We start from the raw sequence: 25,294 nt of genomic DNA, 5'->3' as shown, positions 1-25,294 counted from the left end.
CATGTTTGCATAATTACTGATGTCATTGTTCCTCTCTTAACAGAGATATCTCAAGCCTGGAATTGTATAAATCAGACCAAAGCTGCCGTGAGTATTTCTTAAACTGTGTTTCACACATCTAGTTGTGATGTTGAAATAGATATTTGTTAAATATTTTGTAATTTGGTATGTGTACTTAAAAGTATGCACACACACAAACCCACAGATTTTTAGCCCATCATTAAGTCTATTTATTTACTTGTGTAAATGTGTGTAAATTTATGTTATTCATTTTTTTTATTAATTTCAGTAATATTGTTGACAATACAGCTTGTAAAGTTTTTTTTTGCTCTTCAGTAGATATATAAGAGACTCCCTTTGTTTACCAATTTAGTGGATCTAATTGGCTTTGCATTGTAAACATTTTTACAAAATTCTGTGCAGAAATAGCAAAAAATTATAAAAAAAAATGATACTGATAAGTAACTGTTTATAAAGAGATGATAAAGTAGGATTCAAATGTACTGTATATTCTATATACTTATTGCTTATAGTAGCATTACCGCCTTGAGTACAGAGATCTGTTGACTGAATGGCTAATTGTGGTGTTGTCTCAGTTGCGACACATTGAGAATCGTCTAGAGGCATCACCAGGCTCTGGAGTGCTTCTGGACTCCGTGCTAGACACAAAGAAGTCATCTGTGAGTGGCGGTCGGAAAATAAGCCGCAGAGGTGAGATGAGACACATCCTCTGTAAAACATACTTAGGCAGTCCACTTGAGAATATTGTGCATCCCTTAGCTACAGCAATGCAGTGTAATATTTAGATTTTTATATGTTGCGTTTTAAAAATTATTTGATGATCTGATTATTCTGTTAATGAAGTTGCATAAATATTTACAGCACAAACAGTTGTTGCTTCATTTTTGAGTAGAAGGAATGGAAGTAAAGGCTTTCCGTGAGCCATGTGCTAATTTAAAAACTGCTTTGTAAGCTATGTTCTTTTGATTAATCAAAGGAATTGGTTTGTCATCCGTGAAGCAAACTGCCCTCATCACTGTGTAATCTAACTATATGAATATTTATTTATGTGTTTTTTTGTTCTTGTGCAGATATACATTCTTTAGTCTATCATTTTGTAAACTTTTGAAAATGTAATATGCATGTAATCACATAAAGGTGTTTCATTGTTACTGCATCTTCCATGTATTTGCTACAGACGGGCGTCATGTGGAGGAAAGTGGGTCCAAGTCCAGAACGCGGAGTCGACGCAGTCCAGACAAAAGTTCCCGCAGTCCCTTGAGGAACAGCACTTTGGACAGCAATGCCAGGAAACCCAGTGCCGTGGAATTCAGAGAACCACTCGCTTCATACAGGTAAAAGATCCAAAGTAATCAATTGATTAATGCAGAAGTATAACAAAGTGATTGTTGTAATAAAAGGAAGTAGCCAAAAGCTGAAATAAAAAAATGTACATTGAACAGGACCCATTACACCAGTTTTCAAAGCTGTTACTGTAAGACAGGAGATCTTATTTTTTGGTTCATTTGCTTACTTCCTGTCTGACTGATTATTTCTTTTCCTGTTATTCCTTCAAATGTGGAAAGAATAAAAGTTCAGAACAAGCTTTGGAATATGCAGAAGTCAATGAGTGCAAGTTTTGTGTCTCAAACATGACTTAAACAAGGAACCACAATTTCTGCTTGGATAACTTCCAAAACACAATATACCCTTTCTCAAACCAGCTTTTTTCTCTTGTCAGTTGTGTTGCTGTATAGATGACTACCAGTAAATCTTTTTCCTATGCTCTTTAGTTTAAGCTTAATCGTGTTTTTTTTTTTTCTTTCTTCAAACAGGGAAGCATCTCCGCTGCCAGTATCCCTCACCCAATCTGAACCAGAAGCCCTTTTGTTACCGACAGAGGTGGATATCCTTCAGCCTGATTTTACTCTAAGCCAGCTGGTGTATCAGCGTGACACCCGAGACATGCAGACCGCAGACCTGGACAGCCTGCACTCCTCAGCTGTAGACAGCACATCAGTACACTACCTCAATGATCTGTCTGCTCTTAACGCCATCCAGCAGCCTGACCAACCCATATTAGAGTCAGAGGGCAGGCCCAGAACACAATTACAGGCTAACACATCTCAGACGTCCAGTCCGGGCTCAATTGCTTCTGCACAACGGTTAGAGAGCCTGCGGCAGCGTGTGCCTGATGAAAAGATAGAGAAGCTGAAAGAGAAAATCCGCAGACAGAAGAAACATCTGGAGGAAACGGAGGAGAGAAGCAAGCTTCTGGGATACCTGGAGCAACCTGTGGGTATTGGGACAACCGGATACAATACCGCAGTACCCACTGCTAAAGTTCGGAAGGTGGCCCCAGCCCCTCCTGCACCCATTTATAAAGGTAAACCCTGGAAAGAAATGATGTGGTAGTGAAAGGTAGTGGGTTCAATCCCCATTAGGACTATAACCACTGAGCTTGAATGAGGCACTTAACTTCAGGTTGCTCTAGGAATACTGGGTTAAAGGTGTACTCTGAGATGCTAAATATAGAAGCTTCTGCTGAATGTTTTATTAGGTTGTTGAGAGAGAGTAAGCTGACTTCTGCGATTTCTTGTTTTTTAGGCTTCAACACCAGTGAGACTAAGATTCGCACATCTGATGGGAAAGTGTGGGCAGAGGAGGAGTTCCAGAACCTAAGCAGAGAAATATACAGAGACCTGACGCGAAAGCTCACAGGTATACATAGTGTTTCTCATTGTTGATCTTTCTGTCAAGGTGTCAGTACAGAAATTAATGAAACAATAGGCCTAATGGCAGCACAAGCCCGATTGGGGTAGTAACAATCCTGTCTACTGTCCCGAGCTTCTCGCACTCTGGCCAACGGCAGTCCTTATTGTCGAGCCCTGTAATGGTTTAAGACTAAGATAAACATCATAATCTTCTCCATTGAAATACAACACATTCAAACAACATGACTGGTATAATTAATGTACTCTCAAAAATGTTACAGTATCTTGATCATACCGAGTTTTCTGGTTTTTATCTTAATCATTGATGCTACAAATATGTTTTGCATTTGAGTCATCCTCTTTATTTTAGCTTTATTGCAGTGTGGTGAATGTGCCACTTGTTCATATGGAATTAATATAAGTAATTAAATGTTTCATTATTTGTTGTGAAGGAGCTTAAGTGTTTGTTACTTTTTGCAAGCCCTCTGTGTCAGGAAGCATGAGTAATGAACAGGAGCTAAAGCAGTGTCTTAATAAGTGCAGCTGAAACAACTTGCAGATTTCATGCTCTTCTAGTGGATTTCAGTTTGGTCAAAAAGCCTGCTTAATCCAAACGACTCTTGGATGTTGTCTCGCATGCTCCTAATTGGCTCAGAGTTTCCAGGCGTACTGCCACAGCCATAGTTACATGTTTTCATGTCAGCCCTTACTGTTTTCTTCAAGGTTATTTGGAAGGATTGCATCAGTTTGCCCAGATCCTTAAAATAGCATTATAGAACAAGCTCATTTGTAATATGCATAACAATGCAGCTGAATTCCCTGTTGCCCTGCAATGGATTTGAGTTGTTGTCATTAAGGAGGGAATTTAGTATGCATGCATTTATTTCATAGTCCATTTTATTTTTTTTTTTATAATTATATAAGGATTCTTGAATCACAGCAAAATCAAGTTTGATTTTAAATGTTTCTTTTTGCACCATCTCTCTTTGTTTTGAATTGACTTAAATGGATTGAACCAAGCAGTTTATTTAAGGGAATGATTCAAATGTCTGTCTTAATGCTCTCAAACCTACTGGAATTCATATTTGGCTAATGGCTATTCTTATTTTTGCTTTGTTTAGTGTTGTCTATATCAGGGGTTCCCAAACTTTTCAGCCCATGACCCCCAAAATGACAATGCCAGTGACTCGTGACCCCCAATTTTCTCTGAGGAGGTGGTTATAAATACAGAAACCTTGTATGCAATGACGCGCACACACCAATAGACCCAAGTCTATTCTTTGTTGTTGTTTTTTTATGTATGTCAGTGCTGTAAATGGGCTAGAAAATTGAACCTGGTGTTATAAAATCAGTCTGCTGCATCTGACAGTATTGCTGTGTCTTTAGTATAATGTAATTACTAGAGAAGTCGCAATCCAATAGAACTATTAACTATAAGCTACTATAGTAACTATATAGTTTATAGTAACTATAAACGACTATTTTTTTCTCTTTAGTAGGTTATTGATAAAATACAGTAAGTCTTAAGGTTTAATAAAAATTAATTGATTTTTGAAAATCACCAGGCGACCCCCCCCCCCCCCCCCCCCCTTCATTGTCCCGCGGCCCCTCGGGGGGTCCCGACCCCCACTTTGAGAACCTCTGGTCAATATAATACCATAGTTTCTATAGGTTGTTTTTAATCATGTGGTTCTGCGAAATTCAGATGGAGGGCAGAAAGTAAAAAAACTAAATGGGAGATATACAGGAAAGTCTGTATTTTTATGATTCATACATTTTAAAGGAGATATAAATAGAAAATAAGCACACATGTTGGGCATGATCCTTATATCATGATCCATATATCAAGTTTTCTACTAAAATAAAACCTATTTACCTGTCAGAGTAAATACATACTGTATAATTACATTACATGAAAAATACTATAGTGTTTATAAGCATATACTATAGATAATTACTTGAATTAAACTGGTAGTAATTATAGTGTTGCTGTGGTACAACACAGCTGTGGTAATAAACAAATTATTCTTTTTCAGTTTTCTACGCTATAATCACCGTGCACCACAGTTTACACTAATGTTAAAATATTTATCAGAGTTTATCAGTTTACTATGCTACAGTATTCTGTAGCATTCATTAACAAAGGTTTGTACACATTATACACTTTACCATGTGGTTCAAAACAAGATTTTCATAAATTACTATAGTTTTTCCCTGTGATATCTTCCAGACATCACGAAAGCATACATATATTCTACATTATTATTTATTTATTTATGTAAGGGGGAAAAGTGCTCCACAATAACAACTAGTTTTGTGGCATAGCCTGCATTTCTTGTTTGTTCTGTTGATGAACTTACCATCAACAAACCTTCAAATTGCTGCCTTTCTCGATGTTGACGTTATGGTTGTTTATTCTACTGAAACAACAGTAAAGACATGGATTTTTGAAAACAAGACAGAGATTTTATTACAGCGATGACATGGCAGGGTACATTATTTATATTCTCCTGGATTTTGTATAAGTGTGGTGGTGTTGGATCTGATTTTTATATAACATTAATAAATTTATTCACAGCTAGGCCTGTATATAATCTTTATTGGTGCTGTCAAACAAATTATCACATTTAAAAAAGTTTGTACACATGGATTTTTTAAAAAAAATCTTTATTACATGTTGCCTTTTCTTCCATTTTTCTGACCGTTTTTCTTAAACTTTCTTCATTTTATAAGCAAAAACTTTTGGAAGTCTATAAAACTGTTCGGCATTTCTTATTTTTGCCAACATTTGTAAACATCATAAAACAGAAACATTTTGACGTTCTGATAGTGATTCCTATGTAGAATGACTACTTCCTGTCCTCCATCTGATATTCGTGGGTCTTCAATGAAGTCATGTTAAAACAACCTATTAGCATGTGTTTGTATATTTAAATTTCTTGTGTATGTAATTATTAAAATTTTTTGGTTGTGATTTTATTTTTAGTTAATCTTTTTGTTTTTGTTTCTGTTTTTATTTTCATTTTGAATTTCAAGTATTTTGTCCACTTGCCAATGCAACATGTCGCAAGTATTAAATGTTAGTATTTAGTTTTCTTTTAACTGTACGTCAATCAACTAAGATGTTTTCAATAGTTTAAGCTCTATTTAACCAAAATAATTTCTTACTATTTAACGAAAGTAATCTTTTGCCTTTAACAGCACAGAGCACAAAACCAAAGCAGAGGCCTAGAGAACGGGAGAAGGTGAAAGAGAAGAAACCATCCAAGCCTGTTAGGAAAGTCCACAGATCCTCCTCTGCACCAGACTCAAATGCTAAACCAGGTCTGAGTCTTTTTTTTTTTTTTTTTTTTTTTTTTTTACTCGCTGTCTGTCTGTTTCACTCTGTGTGTCTCCCAAGCAAACAATTGCTGTTTATTCAAGCAAATGAAAGTAAAATAGTGTTTACCTGTAACTTTGCATATGAAGATCACAATCTGCACTAAAAATGGAGTTAATGCTTCACTGAACAGACATCAGTGGCCACAAATTGAGCTGGCAGCTCTGTGCTGAGCCTCTGTTGACCTGCTGGCGTCACTGTGCCCTGTTCTCTGCAGGGCATTCTTGTAAACAGACGCGTGTGTGTGGGTTTGTTAATGTCTGTCTGCAAGCCCAAGCTAAGTCTCTTATCCCCACAGAAATTTCTAGAATGTGTAGCATGCAGATTAGCTGAATAGCTGCTGCGACACAGTGACGCAGGAATGCTTGATGTGTCCCAGCTCAAACTGCTGTGGCCTCGCTGACAGCTGGAGAGGTGTCAGGCTTTTCACGAGAGGACTGAAAAGTGAAATCTGACCCCTCCGCTAGTTTACCCTGTGCTCTTCTGACTTCTGAACTGGCAGTTAGTTTTTCTTATGGGGTCTTTCTGAGTTTAGCGCAATTAAGAGCATGCAAAATATACTTGTATGTTTTATTATGTAAGTGCAAATGCTTTTAGCTGCTGCTTAAGCTAGATTTTATTAATTCTTTTGATGAGCGTACACTTATTGAGATGTTAGCTTTCAGTTTTTAACCTGAAGCCAAGCTAAAGAGAATATTTTTGAGCAAGTGAAACAGTTTAACTTGATGTTTTATAAAGGGTTACTGAATACAAGAGTGTCTACAGTAAGATTTGTTTCTGTTGGACCAGATTTTACTTGGTGTTTACTGGGCCTGCTCCTAAAATGATTTGCGTATTGATTATTCCTAACACTGTATTTTTTTTGTGTGGAAGAAAAAAGGGATTGATTTATTAATACTTTTCATTTATAAATTGCAATATTTTTATTAATATAAATTTTTTTGATAAGCATATATTTATATGGAGGACAAGTAGTGTTAGAATTAGCAGTTAGAATTAATAAATAGACAATTTTATAAATGTTTATTTAACTCTTGTTTTAAAACGTTAATTAATCAAACAGTAAAAACGTATTTGCCATTTGCATATCTTTTCTTTTTGCTACATGCGTTTTCTCAAGTTTAAAAATAAATCAAGTTAAAATGCCATTGGACAGTTTACACATGGGAGCAACCAATCAACTTTCAGGTTGAGCTAAATCTTTGTTCGCTTATAAATGAAAAGCGTGCTGTCATTGGACAGAGACAAAAACCATAGCTCATTTTAGTGGAAGTTTAAAGATTAGCGAAGCGACTCCAATGTTAGGGATTTATTAGCTTTAGCTGATTTCAGTTAAAGAAATTCTCATCTGGATTATCACTGTCTGTATAGAAAAGTTTTACAGTTGAGGGGTGACGTTAAGAAAGGGACACCAGTTAAACCGTAACACCGGCACTCCTGGTCCTCCATATGTCTATGAAAACTTTGTCATTCTTTGTCAGCAGTTATTTTTAGCTTTCTAATATATAAAAACACTAACCCAAAATGGCTGCATTCACATGGTTTTTAAACAAATATAATGTGATAATTTTTTTTCTTTAAAATGAAATTATATTCTGTGGAAATAATATAGTGTGGTATTTGATTTGATCCACCCAGATTTGATTGGATCATGAAATACAGGCATTGAAATTGTTTCATATTTTCTTTCTCCCTGGCTTTGATTGCGTCAGTATGAAAGTAAACCTATTTTAGAGGCTAAGAAATGTTTATTACTTATTGATGTTGATGGCGTTTATATTGTTTATAATAACCTGCAAAGATGACTCATGCACAGTAAGATAAACTTCATTTATTAAAGTAAATGCCATCGAGTTTAAAGTCCCACTGTCTGTGTTATAAAATGCAAGCAGGGTTTTCTTCCTCTAGAGAGAGATCATTTTTACCAGGAGGTTTGGTTTAATTAAACGTCAGTGGGAATGAGATTCAGAGAAGCTATTTAGTCTGTGTATTATTAGTTACTTTTGTCATAGATTTTTTCTGGCTTAATCATACTTGTTAAAAAAAAAGTACAATTAATTATTGGAAGAACTGTAGTCTCAAGGCATCTACGTAACTTGTCTCCATAGCAATCAGCACGTCATCATGGCGAGATGGGCAGAAGCTGGTGAACATGATGCTGGGGCCTCCTCCGCGATTACACAGAGAGCCTCGGGCACAGTCCTCGGAGACCCAGATGAGAACAGGTAAGATATCTGCCAATCTCTGCAGCCATCATCATACAGACACAACTCAGCTGTGAGCACAAAATTGAAGTAACCTTAAAGGGGTCATGACACATGGAATCAAATTTACCTTGATCTTTTGACATATAAGATCAAAGTTTTAATGTCAAAAATGCCCTTTCATTTTAAACAGCATTTTAACAAGCTTTGAAAACAGCCATTTGCCAAGGAGGTGGAATGTCATGTCAAAGTATTTTGATACATTGTCTCCAATTTATAGGCTCTGCCCATTAGGGGCCAAATAAAGATTATTATTACTTGGTGTCAGTGTCATTGTGAGCATTATTGATTTTAATATCTGTCTAGCAGAACAGTATATAACCAAAATTAATCGAAAAAATAAATATAATTTACATGTCATCAACGGGATTCAAACTCATGTAGTCAAAAGGTTCAGCACACGCATCAAACAACTTGTCTAACTGAGCTACTCCGAGCTACACATGAAGTGGTCTGTTTTAATATCTTTATCAGTCAGTTATGGCCTCATGTTGACATGTTTATTGCAATCTATTACCTTTTTATAACTTCAATTTGAAAAAAAATAGAAACATTTCCCAGTTTGTCTCACTTTAATTTTATTGCTGTAGTGCAAAATGCAATAGAGTATGGCTGCAGACTTGCACTCTCATGCACATGCACTCAATAGAGCAAGTGATGTCACTGTGAGATGTAGGTCTAAACGTTTTAAGCCTCAAGTGTCTGAGAATGCATGCGGAGTCCCTTTGCAAGCAGCATGACCAACACTTTTACCAAAACCTGCCATAAATATTGCATGCACCATTTTTTATTTTACAAACTTACTACCTGCTGAAGTTGACCCAGGTAACCAGAAAAAAAGGTCAAGTTCAACATCACCATGGTCCACCATTTAGTGGACTGTAGAGAAATAGATTTTAATAATCAACCAATCAGTATAATCAGGGTTCTCACAGCTTACTGAATTTCTGGAATATCATGAAATCTTAAAAGATTTGTTCCAGACATTGAATGTCAGGGAATGTTTATATATTGTGTTGAATTGTCGTAGAAAATATTGCGACACTATGCTGTATCAATTTTTAAAATATACTTTTTTATTCATTCTTACCTCTACCTCCCACTGACATTCACTAAAAATAGATTTAAACTTGCCTACTCCGGGTGCCAGCATTGTGTCAGAAGCAAATAGAAGCAATTACAATCACTTCTCTACACGCCTGAGTCTGCAGACAAACGGGAGAAACTGAGGAGTTTCACTTTGGCGTGTCAGGTTTAAACAGCTTGTTTGCATCTCTGTACAGGCTTCAGGATGATTTCCGTGTCAGGAACAAAGTGAATGGTTTATTTGTGATGGTGTCCCAGATCATTTTGTAAGATTACATGTTTTTTTTCCAGAGCATTTGCCTGTAGATTGTTTTGTAAACAAGGCTTATAGAGATCACAACAAAGCAGTCAGCTGTTTTGGAGCCGACAGCGGCAATGTAGAAAATGCCATTTATTATTTTTGTCATATTTTGTGCCTAAATGACAAGCTTATAAGGACAATGTTGTCAAAACACACACTGAAATACAATACTATGCAGTTGATGCTTTTCCTAATGCAATGACATTAGCAAAACAGTGGTCATTTACTTACAAGCTTTGAAATACTCAGTTTTTAAAATCAGGCCTTTTCACCAAGAGTGTAAAGATGATGGTTGAACATTTTTTTTCTTCATGTGTTATCTTTTTAGGGTCAAAATGTAATATTAACTTAATAAGTGAACTATATAGAAAATAAAAATAATAATCAAAATAATATGTCATGACCTTTTTAAATGGAAAAAGCTCTTTTGGATCACAATTTAAACAGAACTTGTCTATTCCAGCAGTTATTAAATACCATATCTGCTTCCAGCAGCTAGTGGCCCAAGTGTCAGGTCTATTAATAAATAAAGATTCAGACGTCCTCCCTGCATTGGTAAACTTTGTTGCTCAGTGACCGTAATGAATAGGGTTCGACTGGGTGTTTCTGACTCACTGCACAAGCCGACCTGATTCCTTCCACAGTCCTGCCGCCCTCCACACACACACACACAGGGCTGAACCCAGACTTTAAACAGCCACTCCAATACTGATTTATTGGACTGCAGAGAGGGTCATGTTCAATGCTCTATTGATTTAAACATTATCTACAAGCAGCAACTGTTTTTTTAGTTCAGACATATAAATACAGAGCAAGTGGCATAAAAGTAGTTTGGTTGATTTGACTTTTTTTTTTTAGAGGAAAAGCATCTTATGATGTTATAAAAAAAATTATTTACAGATGAGTAGAGCTGCGCTGCAATATGACAATACATACAGTTGTCAGGATTATTAGCCCCCCTTAGAATTTTTTGCTTTTTTACATTTTTCCTATATGATGTTAAACAGAGCCAGGAAATTTTTCACAGTATGTCTGATAATATTTTTTTGTTTCTTGTTTATTTTGGCTAGAATAAAAGCAGTTTTTATTGTTTTTAAGGTCAATATTAATGAGCTTTATTGTTGAGCTATATATTCTTTCGATAGTCAACAGAACAAACCATCAATATAATAATAAACCTAATTAACCTAGTTAAGCCTTTAAATGTCACTTTAAGCTGTATATTAGTGTCTTGAAAATTATCTAGTCAAATAATATTTACTGTCATCATGGCAAACATAAAATAAATCAGTTATTAGAAATGAGTTATTAAAACTATTATGTTTACAAAAGTGTTGAAAAAATATCAATATCATTAATAATATTTTACATGTTAATAACATTATATAATTTATATCATCAATCACCAGCTGTGATGTCACAAATTGCATTGTTTACATTAATGTTTTTTTCAGAATTTAACATGAATAACAGCATCGTGAGAGAGATGCAATCCTTGAAAGTACAAAGTTTACATTTTGCATTTTATTTTAGCGATATTTGTCATTTTTATTTTGGATCAGTAATCATTAGAAAGTGTATTATTAAAAAAACATTTATAAAAGTGTGTGTGTGTGTGTTTGTTTGTTTGTTTGTGTTTGTGTTTGTTTGTGTTTGTTTGTGTTTGTTTGTGTGTGTTTGAGTTTGTGTGTGTGTGTGTGTGTGTGTGTGTGTGTGTGTGTGTGTGTGTGTGTGTGTGTGTGTGTGTGTGTTGGGGGGGGGGGGGGGGGTTTATGTGGTCAGTATATATGACCTTGCGTGTTTTCATGTGCGTTATATTCATATAATGTTTCGTTTCAACTAAGGATGTCTCGATCAGGTTTTTTTGTGCTCCCGTCCGAGTCATTTAATTTTAAGTATCCACCAATACCGAAACCTAATTGGATACTTCTATAATACATAAAAAAAGAATAAAGAAGAGCAAAGAAACCGATCCAGGATGTTCCTTATTATTTATTTAATTCACCTTATTTTAACATTCAACAACTCCGTTAACAAACAGAGCACTTCTGTGAGGTAGCTTGAACAAACAAGTAATAAATTACATCCATTCTTCACTTTTGGACTTAAGTCAGTGCAAGAGTAAATATACAAAAACAAAGAGCACCTCAACTTAAAACACCCTGCAGGTAATCCCAAGTTTATTTATCTTACAGTTTGCTATGGCAATGTTGTCGTCATCAACTTTATAATGCTTCCAGACTGCAGATGTACTCGCGCTTTCGGCTTCAAGTTGCTTCAGTGTTCTACATTGCTGGGTTTTAACCAATAGTGTCTATGCAACAAAGTGATGTCATGCCGCAAGCTTCCTGTTTCTTTGTGCAGTCAAGAAAGAGCTTTAACTCTGTCACCACATAACTATAGATGTGTTAAAAATGAGAATGTGTATATATATATATATATATATATATATATATATATATATATATATATATATATATATATATATATATATATATATGTATGTATGTATATATATATATATATATATATATATATATATATATATATATATATATATATATATATATATATATATATATATATATATATATATGTATATTCGAGTCCTGTTCAGGAGGTAACGTCTTGCCTTTGTCTTCATATTTTCCTGCAGGCCCTGTTCCACGTTCCAGCTCTGATCCTCGTCTAGAGCATAACCGGCGCCCAAGGCACAGCAGCTCAGAAAGATCTCGCAATAACGTTCCTCCAGATGAAACTGCTGGACCCTCCATGTCAGCCGGCAGTGATAGAAGAAAGTCTCCCGTCACAGACCTCCTCTCAGCTGACATCCGTGGCATCCTAGATGACCTGCAATTGGAGGAGGACGACAGCAGGAGGGAGGCAGTGCCCACCTCCAGAGTCCGTGCCTCGACCCGCACCTCCCGCAGTGCCAGCCCTGCCAAAACTACCAAGAGAGCAGAGCCCCCCGAGCAGCCTGTGCCAAAGAAACGGCACTATGATGCTGAAGCGGTGCGGCTTTATATCGTGCAAAAGCAGGAAGAAAGGAAAAAACGACAAGCAGAGGCGAGGAGAGCTCAGAGAGAGGAGGAAGAGAACAAGAATAAACGCCTACAAGAGCTCTACAGGAAACAACGAGCAGGGGCCAATAAGGGCCCGGTTGCACCTGAAGTTCCAATAAAAAAGCGGCTCCAGGAAACATACACCAAGCTACTGCTGGAGCACACTCAGCTCCGAGAAGAGATCAATGGAGAGGCTGTAGCAAACGGAAGCCAGCAGGTAAAGTGCTTTTTTTTTTTTTTTTTTTTTTTTTGAAGATATCATGATTTTATTACTGTTATATTATAAATGCACGTACATGTTTAGTGAGCTTTACATTTTTATCAAAAGAAGTTATTTTTAATTAACTAAAATGTATTGAATTGTTTAAATTCTTCTGTTCATCAAATAATTCTTAAAGGGATAGTTCAGCACAATATACAAATTTGCTAGCCCTCAATTGGTTACAGACTTTTAGCACTTTCCGTTTTCTGCTGAACTTCAAAGAATATATTTTGAAGAATGCTGGAAATCTGTAATCAATGACTTCCATATTGGGAAAAACAAAAACAGTGGAAGCCAGTGGTTACAGTTTTGCAGTTTTCATCTGAATATCTACTTTTGTGTTCAACAGATGAAAGAAATTCAAGCATGTTTGTGACGATTGAAGGGTGCGTAAATGATAACAGAATTTTCAGCTTTAGGAGAATTAACCTTTTTAGCCTGGTTTATACTCGATGCATCTGCTAGTTAGCTTGAGTGCGCGTGGTGAATGTGATGTCATCGCTGTATTTGTGGAGGTTCGATTTGGGGGCGCGCGACATGAGTTCGGCTGGCGGAGCACATTAAGTTTTTTGAGACTCGAGCGAAAGTTGGTGCGGCGCTACATTTGATTCGAGTTGAATATGAAACACTTTAAAGAGATTTTGTCTGAAACTGGTACGATTGTACAGACATCTTTTTGATCCTTCCATGCTTGATCATAGGGATAACCAGTTGACCAATAATTATTGGCTTAAAATTGCAACAGCAGTGGAAAAGGAGGAAAGTTTTTGTTAAAAAGTTTGGAAAAACTTGAGGGATAAGTCTGTAAGCCAAAAGAGAACATGGCAAAAGTGGAGATTTGGGTATACAATTGCAGATTTGTTTTTCTACCATTCCTAGATTTTACACTGATGCATGAATAACAATTTTGAATTCCAAACAATTTAATAGTTACAAAACTATATTTAAGGAACAAATTATTTATTTCATAACTGGAAAAGAATATTTGAACCTGTCGGTTTACAATAAATTGATCCCCTGTTTTTCTAGGCTTTATTGGTGATAATGGTCAGAAATGTTTTAGCATCATCGCCTTTTTAGCATATAAGTAGAGGACAGAAACTAGCCAGACAGCAATGTGTCAGTTGTGGAGCGGGCTAAATCTAAAAAAAAAAACATCTTAATTTTTTTAGTAAGTACTTTTCTTTTTTTCTTGCCATAATAAAAAAATACTTATAGAGTAACCCATGTTCTGTTGTCATTAATATTTTAATAAAACTTTTATAGGTAAAAGTCTGAAATATGAACAAAAGCAAGTGATGCAATAAAGTTTGATTTAAAAAAAAAAATCTTGAATGGTTATAAAAATCTTTATAATCATTAGAATAATTTATAAAAAATAATAAGTCTAAAAATCTTCAATAATATTGATGATAGTTCCGGACACTTTCTACTTCTCTCTTTATCTGTCTGACTTTACGGTGGGTTTGTTTTGACCGCCCCCTGTCGTTTTAAAAAAATATCACAACGGCAAATGCGTCAAGTATAAAAACCTCGTCCGTTTCGTGAAGTGTGCAGGCAGTCAGCGGATGTCCGTGACATGGCAGCCGGCGAATGTATAAATCAGGCTTAAAGTGTCACTGTTGCCGGCGCCAGTGGTGTAGTGGTTAGTGCGTCGACACATGCACTCCAGTGCTCACGGCGACCCAAGTTCGATTTCGCCTCGCAGTTATTTGCCGATCCTTGCCCTCTCTCTGCTCCCAATGCTTTCCTTTCAATTTTTTGTACTTTCCTATCCAAAATAAAAGTGAAAAAAAAGTATCACTGTTGCTGCCGAAATATTAGGTAGCTCTAGTGTTTTCAATAATAATAATAATAATAAATGTTTCATATTAGATTGATTTCTAAAGGGACTGCTGAAGATTAAGCTTTTTTTATCAGAGCAATAAATTACACTTTAAATATTTTTTAAATACAAAACTGTTCTTTGAAATTGCAATTTTACTGAGACCAAACATGGAATAAAATATAAATAAAACATTTATTTGCTCTAGGTAAAATTATACTTTTGCCTTTCTTTATGTTTTATTATGTAAACCATGAACTATAATTATGTTATGTGATCATGAACTAAATATCAGGATTGATTATTGGACACCCTGGCTTCTAGACATCAGCTAAACCCATAACCAACTGCTGCTGTTTTAAGTGTTTCTGATGTTACATTGCAGCCAAGACCAGTTTACCAGCCGTCTGGAGAGTCTGATAAAGAAAACAAAAGACATGATCGACCTCAAAGTGCCACCTCCAGCAGTGATCTGTCCCTACCAGAGCAAAGCCAGCCGCCTTTCTCCAGGTAAAATGCACAGATTCCTTTAAATTGTCTGTCACAAAATCTTTTTTTTTTTTTTTGGTTTCCCAACATAAAGACCATTCATCTAATTTTAGTTTTCCCCTTAGAGCTTTCTTTTGTACATTTTAATAACAACAGATTCATTAAATATCCCTGTTCCCCAAACGTGAGACGACACAAACGTCCCCTTACACAGACGACATGCTCTTATTGCAGGTAGTTCTGTAAGAACATATTAATCTGTCGGCTCGCTGCTTAGCAAGGAGTGTTTGTTTCTAGCCTTTATCGGTTTCCATGGCCACCCCTAAGTGCATGTAGTTGGTGGTTTCTGCTGTGAAGTGAAGCTTCACAAAATGAAGTAAATCTGAATGCTTAAGCTGCTCTTCTCTTGAGCTCTTTTGGTGAGATTTGGTGATCCTTTAAGCCACGTTTACTATTCATTTTCATGTGTTAAGTAATGTTGTATGCATATCGATTTGTGGCATTTTTGGTAATCTCTCTGTCATAATATTTCATTAATTTGTGTTCTTAATTTCTCTAGGAATGATTTGGGATTTGGAGGGTCGCCCTGGCTGCAGTCCGACCAGCACAGTCCTGCTCTGCACGTCAGCAGTGCTCTACCGCCCTCTTCTGGTCATATCTTCTCTCAACTCTTAGAACTTGATCAAGAGCCTTCACTACCTAGCAGAGAGTCCCGAATAGCACCCCAGTCACTTCCATCAGCCACAAGCCACAAAATGAGCCGTATTGAAGCTCTGAAGGCCACCGCTGCTTCTCTCTCCAGCCGCATTGAGAACGAGGCACGCAAACTAGCAGGTGTCGGAATAAACTACGGTTGTGCCAGGGATACAGGCACAGGTCTTTTAATCCTAGACGAAGACCGCTGGGCTAAACCCATCAGCCCACCGGTCAGAGAGAATAGGACAGACTCTGATGAGCTGGTTGAGAGAATTCAAAGGCTGCTTGCTGCAGGTCAGAGCACCTATGATGAGGCTTTACCAGGCGTGGGCAACCTGCACAGCCTTAGGGAGAAGACAGAAATGGGGGTCAAACAAACACCTGTGGCCTCTGCCTTCACATCTAGAAACGCACGCAAGACGCCTTCTCCTCCAAAGCCTGTTGTTGAGGAAGTTGAACTAGACTCCAGTGGTGGTTCTATCAGCGAAGGTCCTCTGCTGAGCGAGGGCTGTATATCTGACGATGACATGCAGGAGCTGCCCAGATCCAGATTGACAACCGCAGGATTTAATGAAGGCCATATGAATGGAGACAGTTTAAACCCCATTTCACGCTTTCAGATAGAGGCAGAGAAGCAGCCACCCTTTAGTTCCCTAAGTCTTGTACAAGGAGGAAGCAATGGACCATGGGAAGAACTGGCCAAGGGAAGCCCCCACAGTGTTATTAATATATTTACAAAGAACATGGGTTATGGGAAAGGTAAGAATCTCAAAAACTTGTATTCAATCATATTTAATGTAATAAATGTGTTTTTGCCAGCTTATATTTTAGCTAGTATTTATTAGTTAATGATTTTAGCAATGAACATCGTTTTTGGAAAGAGTTTGTGTATAATATTACAGAGCGGTAGACTAAGTTTTTGCACTGGTGGACCAACATTTTTTTTTCAAATGTGCAACAGAACAGAAGTTAGGTACACCAAAATTTTCGACTGCATCGCGTTTAACACCGCAGTTTTACAAGTTCACTTTAAAAGAAAAAAAGGACATCCATATAGGTAATATTGAAATATAAATTATTAATTAACAATCTCGTCAGCTTAAAGCTGCATATCTCTTTAACAAGGGGACTTTCTACCGCCCTTCACTTTCTCTGATTGGTTTAAACAAGGGATGTTTGTGACATATTAACCGTTTAACTAAGGGGTTACCAAACTTTTTTAGCCAAAAATGCCAAACTTTTTGCTGAAAGGCAAGATCTACCCATTTTTTAAATTACAGGAAAAAAGCTAAATTTTTGTATTATCATTTTTATTTTGAACTATATAAAAAGCACTAACCTACATTCCTTTTTTAAATTGATGCAACCAAAAATATTTGACAGTTAGGTATATTCATGTTCTATGATACTTTTATCTACAAATAATAGTGACTATGACAACAATAATTACAGCATAATTTCACTATGTTATAAGATTGCAAACTGCTGCTTGCAGCTGAAAATTATTGTGAGAGTTTAAGCACGAACGCACCAAAAGCGTTGTTTGAGGTGAGATTTGAATGCTGTTTTCTATTGACAGAGAGTTTTCAGTTTAGGTTATGGTTTCTTAATATAATTTCGAATGTGTGCTATGTATTAGGGTTGAATAATTTACTATTTGAGCATCGATATTGCAATGTGTGTTTCTGCAATAGTTGCATTGCAGGATTAGAGTAATTATTAAAGATTCAAAAATATTATTAAATATTATTTTTATATTATTAAATACAATTATTGATACAATGCTAATCATGTTATTTTAAATTGGATTGTTCAATTTCTATATGAATATGGTTTAACTCCCCAGAAAACCATAAAGTGCTGTTTATTGAACTTTTTATTTTTTCTGTCGCATTTATATGTGCTTGTAATTTGAATATATTTTGTACAGATGCACTGCATATAAAAAGTCGAACTAAATTCATAAAATCTTTCCAAATTGAGCTATTCAAATCATCTGATGTTGTATTCATATTGCAGCAAAACAAAATATTTATCAAAAATCTTTTTAAAAATTCTAATATCGTGCAGTATATATTGATTTCATGTAAGCTACCCTATATTGTAGATGTATGGTACATGTAAATTTTTCCTATGATGAAAAAAATCTGCATTTTCAGTTCGTTTTGCATAAATATTTTGCCAATTATATAATAAGTACAATTTGATTGCTAAATATTTTCATTGCATTTATTTGTTGCTGTAGCATTTGAAGAAAGGGGTGGTAAGAGTTCTCCAGTTGTCCGCTCTGTTCTGTCTGGTGCCAGCTCATTGGATGGAATCGTTTATGAAGATGACTTCATTTCTTCACGTGCAAGTAGCCAATCAGCATCCAAGAGAAGCCCCAATGGGCTCAGGTAAACAGTGTTTTTTTTTTAAATTCTCAATAAATCCCTAAATTATAAATTGAGATTGCTTATAAAGAGGAAGAACAGATTTAATTTAGCACAGATTCTAGTAATCAGCCTGAAGAGGGCAGTGTTGGACTATCGTCACATCATCCTTTCTATTTCATGTTTTCCATGCAGAAAAATAATAGATAGCATGTGTATGTGCAGTATATAAGATGAATGTAAACTCTACTACTTACTTTTGCCAAGCTGGTCATTCCAGATATTTACTGAGAGATAATGATGTCAGTAAAGATGATGTATTTTACTGTAAAAATGTATCATTATGAAAACCACTAGACAAGGTTTTAGCTTGCTTGTCGTTTCTACTGTTTTTACTTATGTAAAGTTTATAATGATGTGAGTTAGTTGTTATTTCATTGCTACTCCATGTTATTAGTTTATTCAAACGTACAAAGATTTTACTGTGAAAACAGCTGTACATGCTGGTATGCCAATAAAAACAAACAAATGAATGCCTTCTCTCCACAGTAATGGCCTTGGTCATTTCAGTCCTCCAGACGATGTGTTAAGTGGCAGATCTGCATACAGCAACAGAGCTCAGCGTTCACCAGCTCTCACACCTCTCTCCTCTCCACACTCAGCCAGCTCAAGCAGCAAGAGAGGTCAGACTTATCCTAGAGGGCTACTTTTTTTATCCTGAGTGTCATTTAGTGTGTAAAATCTTCCTATAGGGCTATCAGAGTTACTAGTATTTAGTTTGTTGTATCATGATTTAATTTTATCTTCGTGTACATTCCTTCAGCTTCAGAAAGGAGCTTGCAAGAAGGACAAAGAAACACATTTTCCGCAATCTCAGATCTCCCTGCTGAAGGTTTTAAGAAGAGCGGCTCAGAGAAAGCATCCAGTCGCAGCTCTCACAGGAGCGTGGACACAGACAGCACTCTGGGGGGCATCTCTATACACTCCATCCACAGGTACAGACGGTTAAACACATATATAACACAGATATACCTTTAAAACGTATGCCTTTCGGTCAACATAAGGTGAATAAAAACATTTACTCTGACTGCCATGTGTACCCTCATGCAAATTTTTTTAAACTTGGCAGAATTGTAGATTCATGCCATTCTGCTAGTCCACCAGTTACCGGACATGAACTTAAACATTATAAGCACAGTCCGGAAATATCCTTAAAAGCAACATCCTTGCTGTTCCCGTTTATCATAATTATCGGAGCCCAGAGGAGCCAGTGTCAATATTAGTGCTGCTATATGTCAGGTGAAGGGCCCTTCTGAAAACGAGGTGGGAGGCAATGCGCACACACACTGACTCTTTTGTTTAGTCAACTATCTGCGCTGCTGGCCAGGCTCATTGCCAAGGAGATATTTCCCTCTAGTGTGACATTCGAGCCTCCCTGTGGCATTTGTTGAAGCCTGTGAGTCAGATTCCCATCATGCCTTCCTGCCTTTTCAGCATTCTGAGAGCCGTATCCTTCAGAGATGTGGTCTCTGGATGAATTTATACAGTAGCAGAGGATTTTAATTGGATCAATATTAGTTTATGGGTCACCCCTGTCATCGGTACACATAGTTTTCTTCCACCGTAGGGCAAATTCTTTATTATTAAGAAAGTGGACTGGTAAAGTTTGTTTTGTGCACTGTTACACCCAAGAGTTAACTTTTTTTTTTTTTTTATGTTTTTAAGTCAATTGTTAAATAATTATTTAAAAACAAAATGCTAATTTAATTATACAGTTATTTATTGATAACAGTTTTTCCAATTTAACTTTTGCTTTTTGAAAACCTGTATAAAATGTATTTATTAAGATATTATATACCATACCATATATTTTATTTAAAAAAAATAATAATATTTCCTATTCTCATTATTTAATATTAAAAGATCTAATCATACAAAACTTAATTCATACACTTTCAGAAATAAAGGTACAAAATCTGTCTCTGGGCCAGTAGCTTTTCAAAAGGTAGATTTTTGTTCATAACAGGTCCTTAATGGTAAATATTAATACTTAAAAAGTACAAATGTGTACCTCATAGTACATTAAGGGAACAAAAGTGTACCCTAAAGCTACTAATGGCCTGTTCCACTGAGTGGTACAGTACGTGTCACATTCATCAGGCTTGCATTTCCACTGCTAAAAGGGTACCAATGGTACTCTTTTGGTGGGTGTGGTGTATGACAGAAAGTTTCAGTCAACGTTATTCTCGCTCAAGGAAAGTCAAAGTAAAGTTGTAATGTTACAGGTCGTTTACATATCATATGAGAAGCACTTCTCACAAAACCGATGCTTTATACACAAATACTGGTGTATAAATGTTCATTACTAACCTTTCTATGAACATGATTTAATTAGTACTGCAGTTTAACGAAATAGCCTACTGTAACCTTTGCAATTGTATACAATAAATAAATAAATTAATTAATTAATGCAACATATAAAAACACATACAGCCCCTTACAGTCTCTGATATGTTATCAACTACAGAAAAACTACACACAGCATACATTTAGTCCTTATTTGGGTTCTAAAACAACATGCAACATATAGCCAACAGTCAGCGCAAACCTCTCATCTGTATCTTTAGTCATCGCTAGCATATGTTACCTCTTGTTAGAGAGTAAATCCGTCATTCCGAGTTTATATTAGTCCAAAAGGTGATGATAATAGTTAAACATGGCAGTTTGTTCATGCTGAAACTATCATTTGCTCCTTTTTTTTGTCGGGCTTCTCTTTTGTTTTTTCAGGCTTCTCTCTCGCGTTTGTCCATTTTTTAGAGGATCGGGTGTCAGAAGCACTTCAATAATCACTCGCACTTTATTATCATTAGCTCAGCAAGTTCGCTGTTTGAAAATTTAGACACGTGGTCAGGTCAAGCAAGAAAGTGAACCTGCTCACACTTTAGATGGCCTTGTAAAAAAAACTACGGGGCACAGGGTAGATTTTGCTCTTATTTTTGGCTTTGTGGCTGTTCATCAAGACGACGACAAGGTTTGTTTGAGCCTTTGCAAAGGGTACCCAAAAAGTGGTACTGTTTGCTTTTAGGTTACAGTGGAAACAGCCTTAAAAGGGAACCGTACCGTACCGTAACACTCAGTCGAAACGGGCCATAATGTTCACATGTATGGTACAAAAGTGTACCAATTAAAAAGGTAACACCCCAGTGATTATGTACCTTAATTTCTGAGTGTGTATTAGTATCAGTACTATTATTGATTATTTGCACCATATGTTCTTTCATTAGTCTTTTTGGCTCTGAGGGAAAGAAGTCTCCCCGAAGCGCTCTGACGACTCCTGCTGCTGCTTCTCCAGCCAGCTCTGGTTCTTCTCGGTTGTCTCCAGGTGACTGTATCCCATCTAAAGGGTCTGTCCAAGGGTCAGGTTCCCCTCACGCAGCTCTACCCAGTTCCTCCTCATCTTCCTCTTCAGCAGTCCGGGCTAAATCCAACCCCTCGCCACATACTCAAAGCCCAGGAAGAACAGAGCACAGAACTACAGGTAAACTCTACACCGAAAATGCAGATATGCATTTGAGGAATGGATTTGGTTTACTCTGCAATGTCTCCTCCGCTTCAGCAGAGCTCAAGTTTGCTCCTGGGGTCTTGCATCAGCGCCTGTCTGCTGAGCTCAACTACCTGGATGCAGTGGAGGAGTCGGTACGACAGCTCGGTGATGTGGAGAGAGTGAGAGGAGTGTCTCTCGCTCAGCAAGAAACCGTCTCACTTGCACAGATTCTGAAGGTGAAGCTCTGCACCTGCTTAAGCAATTATCTCATCTACTGTGACCTTCTGGTCGAGTGATTTAAGAGTGATCTTTTAACCTTTGACTCTTTTAGTCTCAACAGCAGAGGCATGAGCGTGACCTGTACCTGCTGAGGATGAAGGCAGAGCAGGAAGCCCTTGAAACACAGATGCAGCTGGAAGAAAGCAGACAGAAGGCTGCACGGGTAATTATACCAGAGTGTTGAAGGGAGAGTTCACCCAAAAATGAACATTCACTAATTTTTTACTAATCTTCAAGTCGTTATGAATCTGTTGAACACACAAGAAGATATTTTGAATAAAGCTAAACATTTGTAACCATTGACATCCGTAGTAGGAAAAACAAATAGTATCGATGTCAGTGGTTACAGGCTTTTAGCTTTCTTCAAAATATCTTATTTTTTGTTTAACAGAAGAAAGAAACTCAAACAGATTTGGAACAAGTGAATGAAGAGTAAATGATGACAGTTTTCATTTTGGATGAACTGTCCCTTTAATATTTAAAAACCTTTTGGTGACTAATCAAGTCAGTTTGATGTCAGACTTTGGTTTGTTTAGTATGAAGCCTGTTTGTTTAACTTTGTAAAGTACATCCTGGGATACATTTGAAACTTTGTTCAAGAAGTTTATTTGTTACAAAAAGAAAGATCTGCAGGATTTTCTAGTTAAACTTGAAGTTAAATGATTAAGTTTAATGATATTTGGTTGATTCAAGGTTCATGCAGAGCTGCAGGAGAGTTTGCTTCAGTCTCAACAGCAGGCGTTAGGAGGTTTGCATGAGGCCACAAACAAGATGATCAACCAGCAGGCTGAGGCCGCACGACACACAGCTGAAACAGCACGACACATTAAAGAAGTGAGACGTTATTACTCTTAAAACATTTGTATTAATTTTTTTAGGCTAAATAAAATGTACGTTTAAAAAAAGCTTTGAATGAAATTAACAAATGTGTTCTTGACAACCAAGTGAATTTAGCTGAAGTTGCTTAAATTACAAACTAGAAACAAAAAAACAAAAAAATTCAACTAAAACTTTAAATAAAATAAATGAAAGTAATGTGTAGTTACAAACTCTTGGGTTCTTTATTGTAGTAAAAAAACTACATTTTAGAAACAAGATTACATGCTTATTTGCTCAGTGTAAATTACACTTTTTCAAGGATTATACGTTTTGTTAATTCTCTCTCTCTCTCTCTCTCTCTCTCTTTCCCTCTCCCTCTCCCTCTCTCTCTCTCTCTCTCTCTCTCTCTCTCTCTCTCTCTCTCTCTCTCTCTCTCTCTCTCTCTCTCTCTCTCTCTCTCTCTCTCTCTCTCTCTCTCTCTCTCTCTCTCTCTCTCCCTTCGTAGATGACTGAGCTGGCACGTTCACAGATTGTAGGAGCACTAAGTGTTCCTGGACCCTCCATTACAGCCCTGCATGACCAGCAGAGACAGCACAGCCGCAGTTCAAAACCGCACCAGACACAAACCCACACAGACAGGTATCATCTCACCTCTGAGACAGATATTCTTCATTGTTGTTTACCCTCCTATTTCATGCTTGCTTTAGCTTATGAGCCAGATAGGCTTCAATAAAGGAATACCTCACAAGTAAATGAATATCAGCCATTATTATATGTCATTCCAATCATTGTGAAAGCTTACAAATGGGAAAGTACTGATGAGGAATTATTTAGAGATGAGTAGCTCATGACAAAATTTTTGTTTTTGGATGAACTATCCTTTAAACCGTGCCTTGCATTTACTAAAGTTAAATGTTTTTTCTAATTTGTCATAGTAGTGAATGCAATATATACATCAGTAATGTTACTGTTTTGGATCTTCTCCAGTAGTTGGAAAAGCGAAATGTCTCCTGAGAGACATCAGAGTCCATCAGAGGTCGAGACGCCACCAGACAGCCTCTCAGAGTCCATCCCTTCCAGAAGACCCACCATCAGGTAACACATTTCATTTTAGCTGATTTCTTTCATTTACAGATTAAATAATTGGTCTTATAGAACAGTCTGTTAATGCTCATTTCTGTCTGTTTTAAAGTGGGGGTGGCAGCAGTAGTACCCAATTGAGTCCACCTCATTCTGATCAAACGGAAAGGAGGACACCTGGTAAAGACAGAAGCAGTAGTTCAGTGGAGGACCAGGCTCACACTGCTGCCGATGACTCTCTTTGCTCAAACAGTGTGCTTGGCCCTCTTGAAGAGAAAGGTAAAGCTTGTATTGAGTGCTATTCATGTGTATAAAGTGCTGCAGACTGCTTTATTTCCTAGTGCTGCACGATATTGGGAGAATGTTGAATATTGCAATATCGATAAAGAAATTAGTTAAAAATTATATACGTGTAAGGATCAAACGAAAATATTTAAAGCATATAAAAATATTAAACATACTCTAATTCTCTTGAATCTAATTCAGGCTAAAAAAACTTTCAAGGAAGGTGCACAGATTTTGACTTTAAAATACAATGTATTGTCAAAAACCTCAGTAGATATTCGGATTTCTGGTTTGGTTTTATCATAGACATATAAACACTAAATGCATTACTCTCAAACATTATTTTTATTCCCATAAGCAACACAGCATCTTAAAACTAGTCCGTATTTTAAGCAAAACGTTTCCTTGCCTGTTTTTATAAATAAAGTATACAGTCCTTAAATAATTGGTATGTAGTGGAAATACTAACATCTTTTCCACATAATTTTTCGATATCTTTAGTTTAGCCCTACTTCCAGTGCAAATAAACGGTACAGTTCCACTCAACTGATAAGCCAGGATATTTTCTTGCAATTGAGATAAATCGAGCATCAAAACAGAATGAAATGGCAATACTTGTTTGAACTATACACAGCACACATATGAACCAGAATGAAACGTCTTTTTTTGTAAACCCCTGCCTTTTTCCATGACATTGACTCTAAACGGTAACAGTCAGGTTAGAAAGCTTTTCATTTCGTTTTTTTTTATTTTTTTTTACAGAAACAGAAATGTGGGATGTTGATATGCAATAATGTCTACATTTTTTTGTAATTAAATTATATCAGTTGTGCATTT

At 36.5% G+C, this 25,294-nt stretch overlaps 1 protein-coding gene across 34 annotated transcripts in view; it reads left to right on the top strand.

The window, feature by feature from the left end:
- The window catches only part of cep350 (centrosomal protein 350), a 50,865-nt gene that overhangs the window by 5,274 nt on the left and 20,297 nt on the right, over positions 1 to 25,294 (top strand). For 8 of the 34 annotated variants that reach the window (XM_087264310.1, XM_087264293.1, XM_087264303.1 and 5 more), the window contains exons 4-23: positions 44 to 87; positions 597 to 711; positions 1,199 to 1,355; positions 1,836 to 2,386; positions 2,608 to 2,721; positions 5,916 to 6,038; positions 8,202 to 8,318; positions 12,401 to 13,023; positions 15,279 to 15,403; positions 15,942 to 16,837; positions 18,324 to 18,474; positions 19,000 to 19,133; positions 19,274 to 19,445; positions 21,735 to 21,988; positions 22,070 to 22,230; positions 22,326 to 22,436; positions 22,967 to 23,107; positions 23,598 to 23,731; positions 24,080 to 24,187; positions 24,285 to 24,451. In XM_087264310.1, the coding sequence (XP_087120436.1) occupies positions 44 to 87; positions 597 to 711; positions 1,199 to 1,355; positions 1,836 to 2,386; positions 2,608 to 2,721; positions 5,916 to 6,038; positions 8,202 to 8,318; positions 12,401 to 13,023; positions 15,279 to 15,403; positions 15,942 to 16,837; positions 18,324 to 18,474; positions 19,000 to 19,133; positions 19,274 to 19,445; positions 21,735 to 21,988; positions 22,070 to 22,230; positions 22,326 to 22,436; positions 22,967 to 23,107; positions 23,598 to 23,731; positions 24,080 to 24,187; positions 24,285 to 24,451 (4,398 nt within the window). Of the gene's footprint in view, positions 1 to 43; positions 88 to 596; positions 712 to 1,198; positions 1,356 to 1,835; positions 2,387 to 2,607; positions 2,722 to 5,915; positions 6,039 to 8,201; positions 8,319 to 12,400; positions 13,024 to 15,278; positions 15,404 to 15,941; positions 16,838 to 18,323; positions 18,475 to 18,999; positions 19,134 to 19,273; positions 19,446 to 21,734; positions 22,231 to 22,325; positions 22,437 to 22,966; positions 23,108 to 23,597; positions 23,732 to 24,079; positions 24,188 to 24,284; positions 24,452 to 25,294 lie in introns of all 34 variants that reach the window. The other 26 variants (XM_087264312.1, XM_087264296.1, XM_087264306.1 and 23 more) reach the window with 5 other exon arrangements.

The sequence above is a fragment of the Danio rerio genome, chromosome 8 (genome assembly GCF_052040795.2).
Source record: "Danio rerio strain M-AB ecotype USA chromosome 8, GRCz13ab, whole genome shotgun sequence".
Lineage (NCBI taxonomy): Eukaryota > Metazoa > Chordata > Actinopteri > Cypriniformes > Danionidae > Danio > Danio rerio.
The sequence above is the reverse complement of the archived record's forward strand: the minus strand, read 5'-3'. Positions and strand labels throughout refer to the sequence as shown.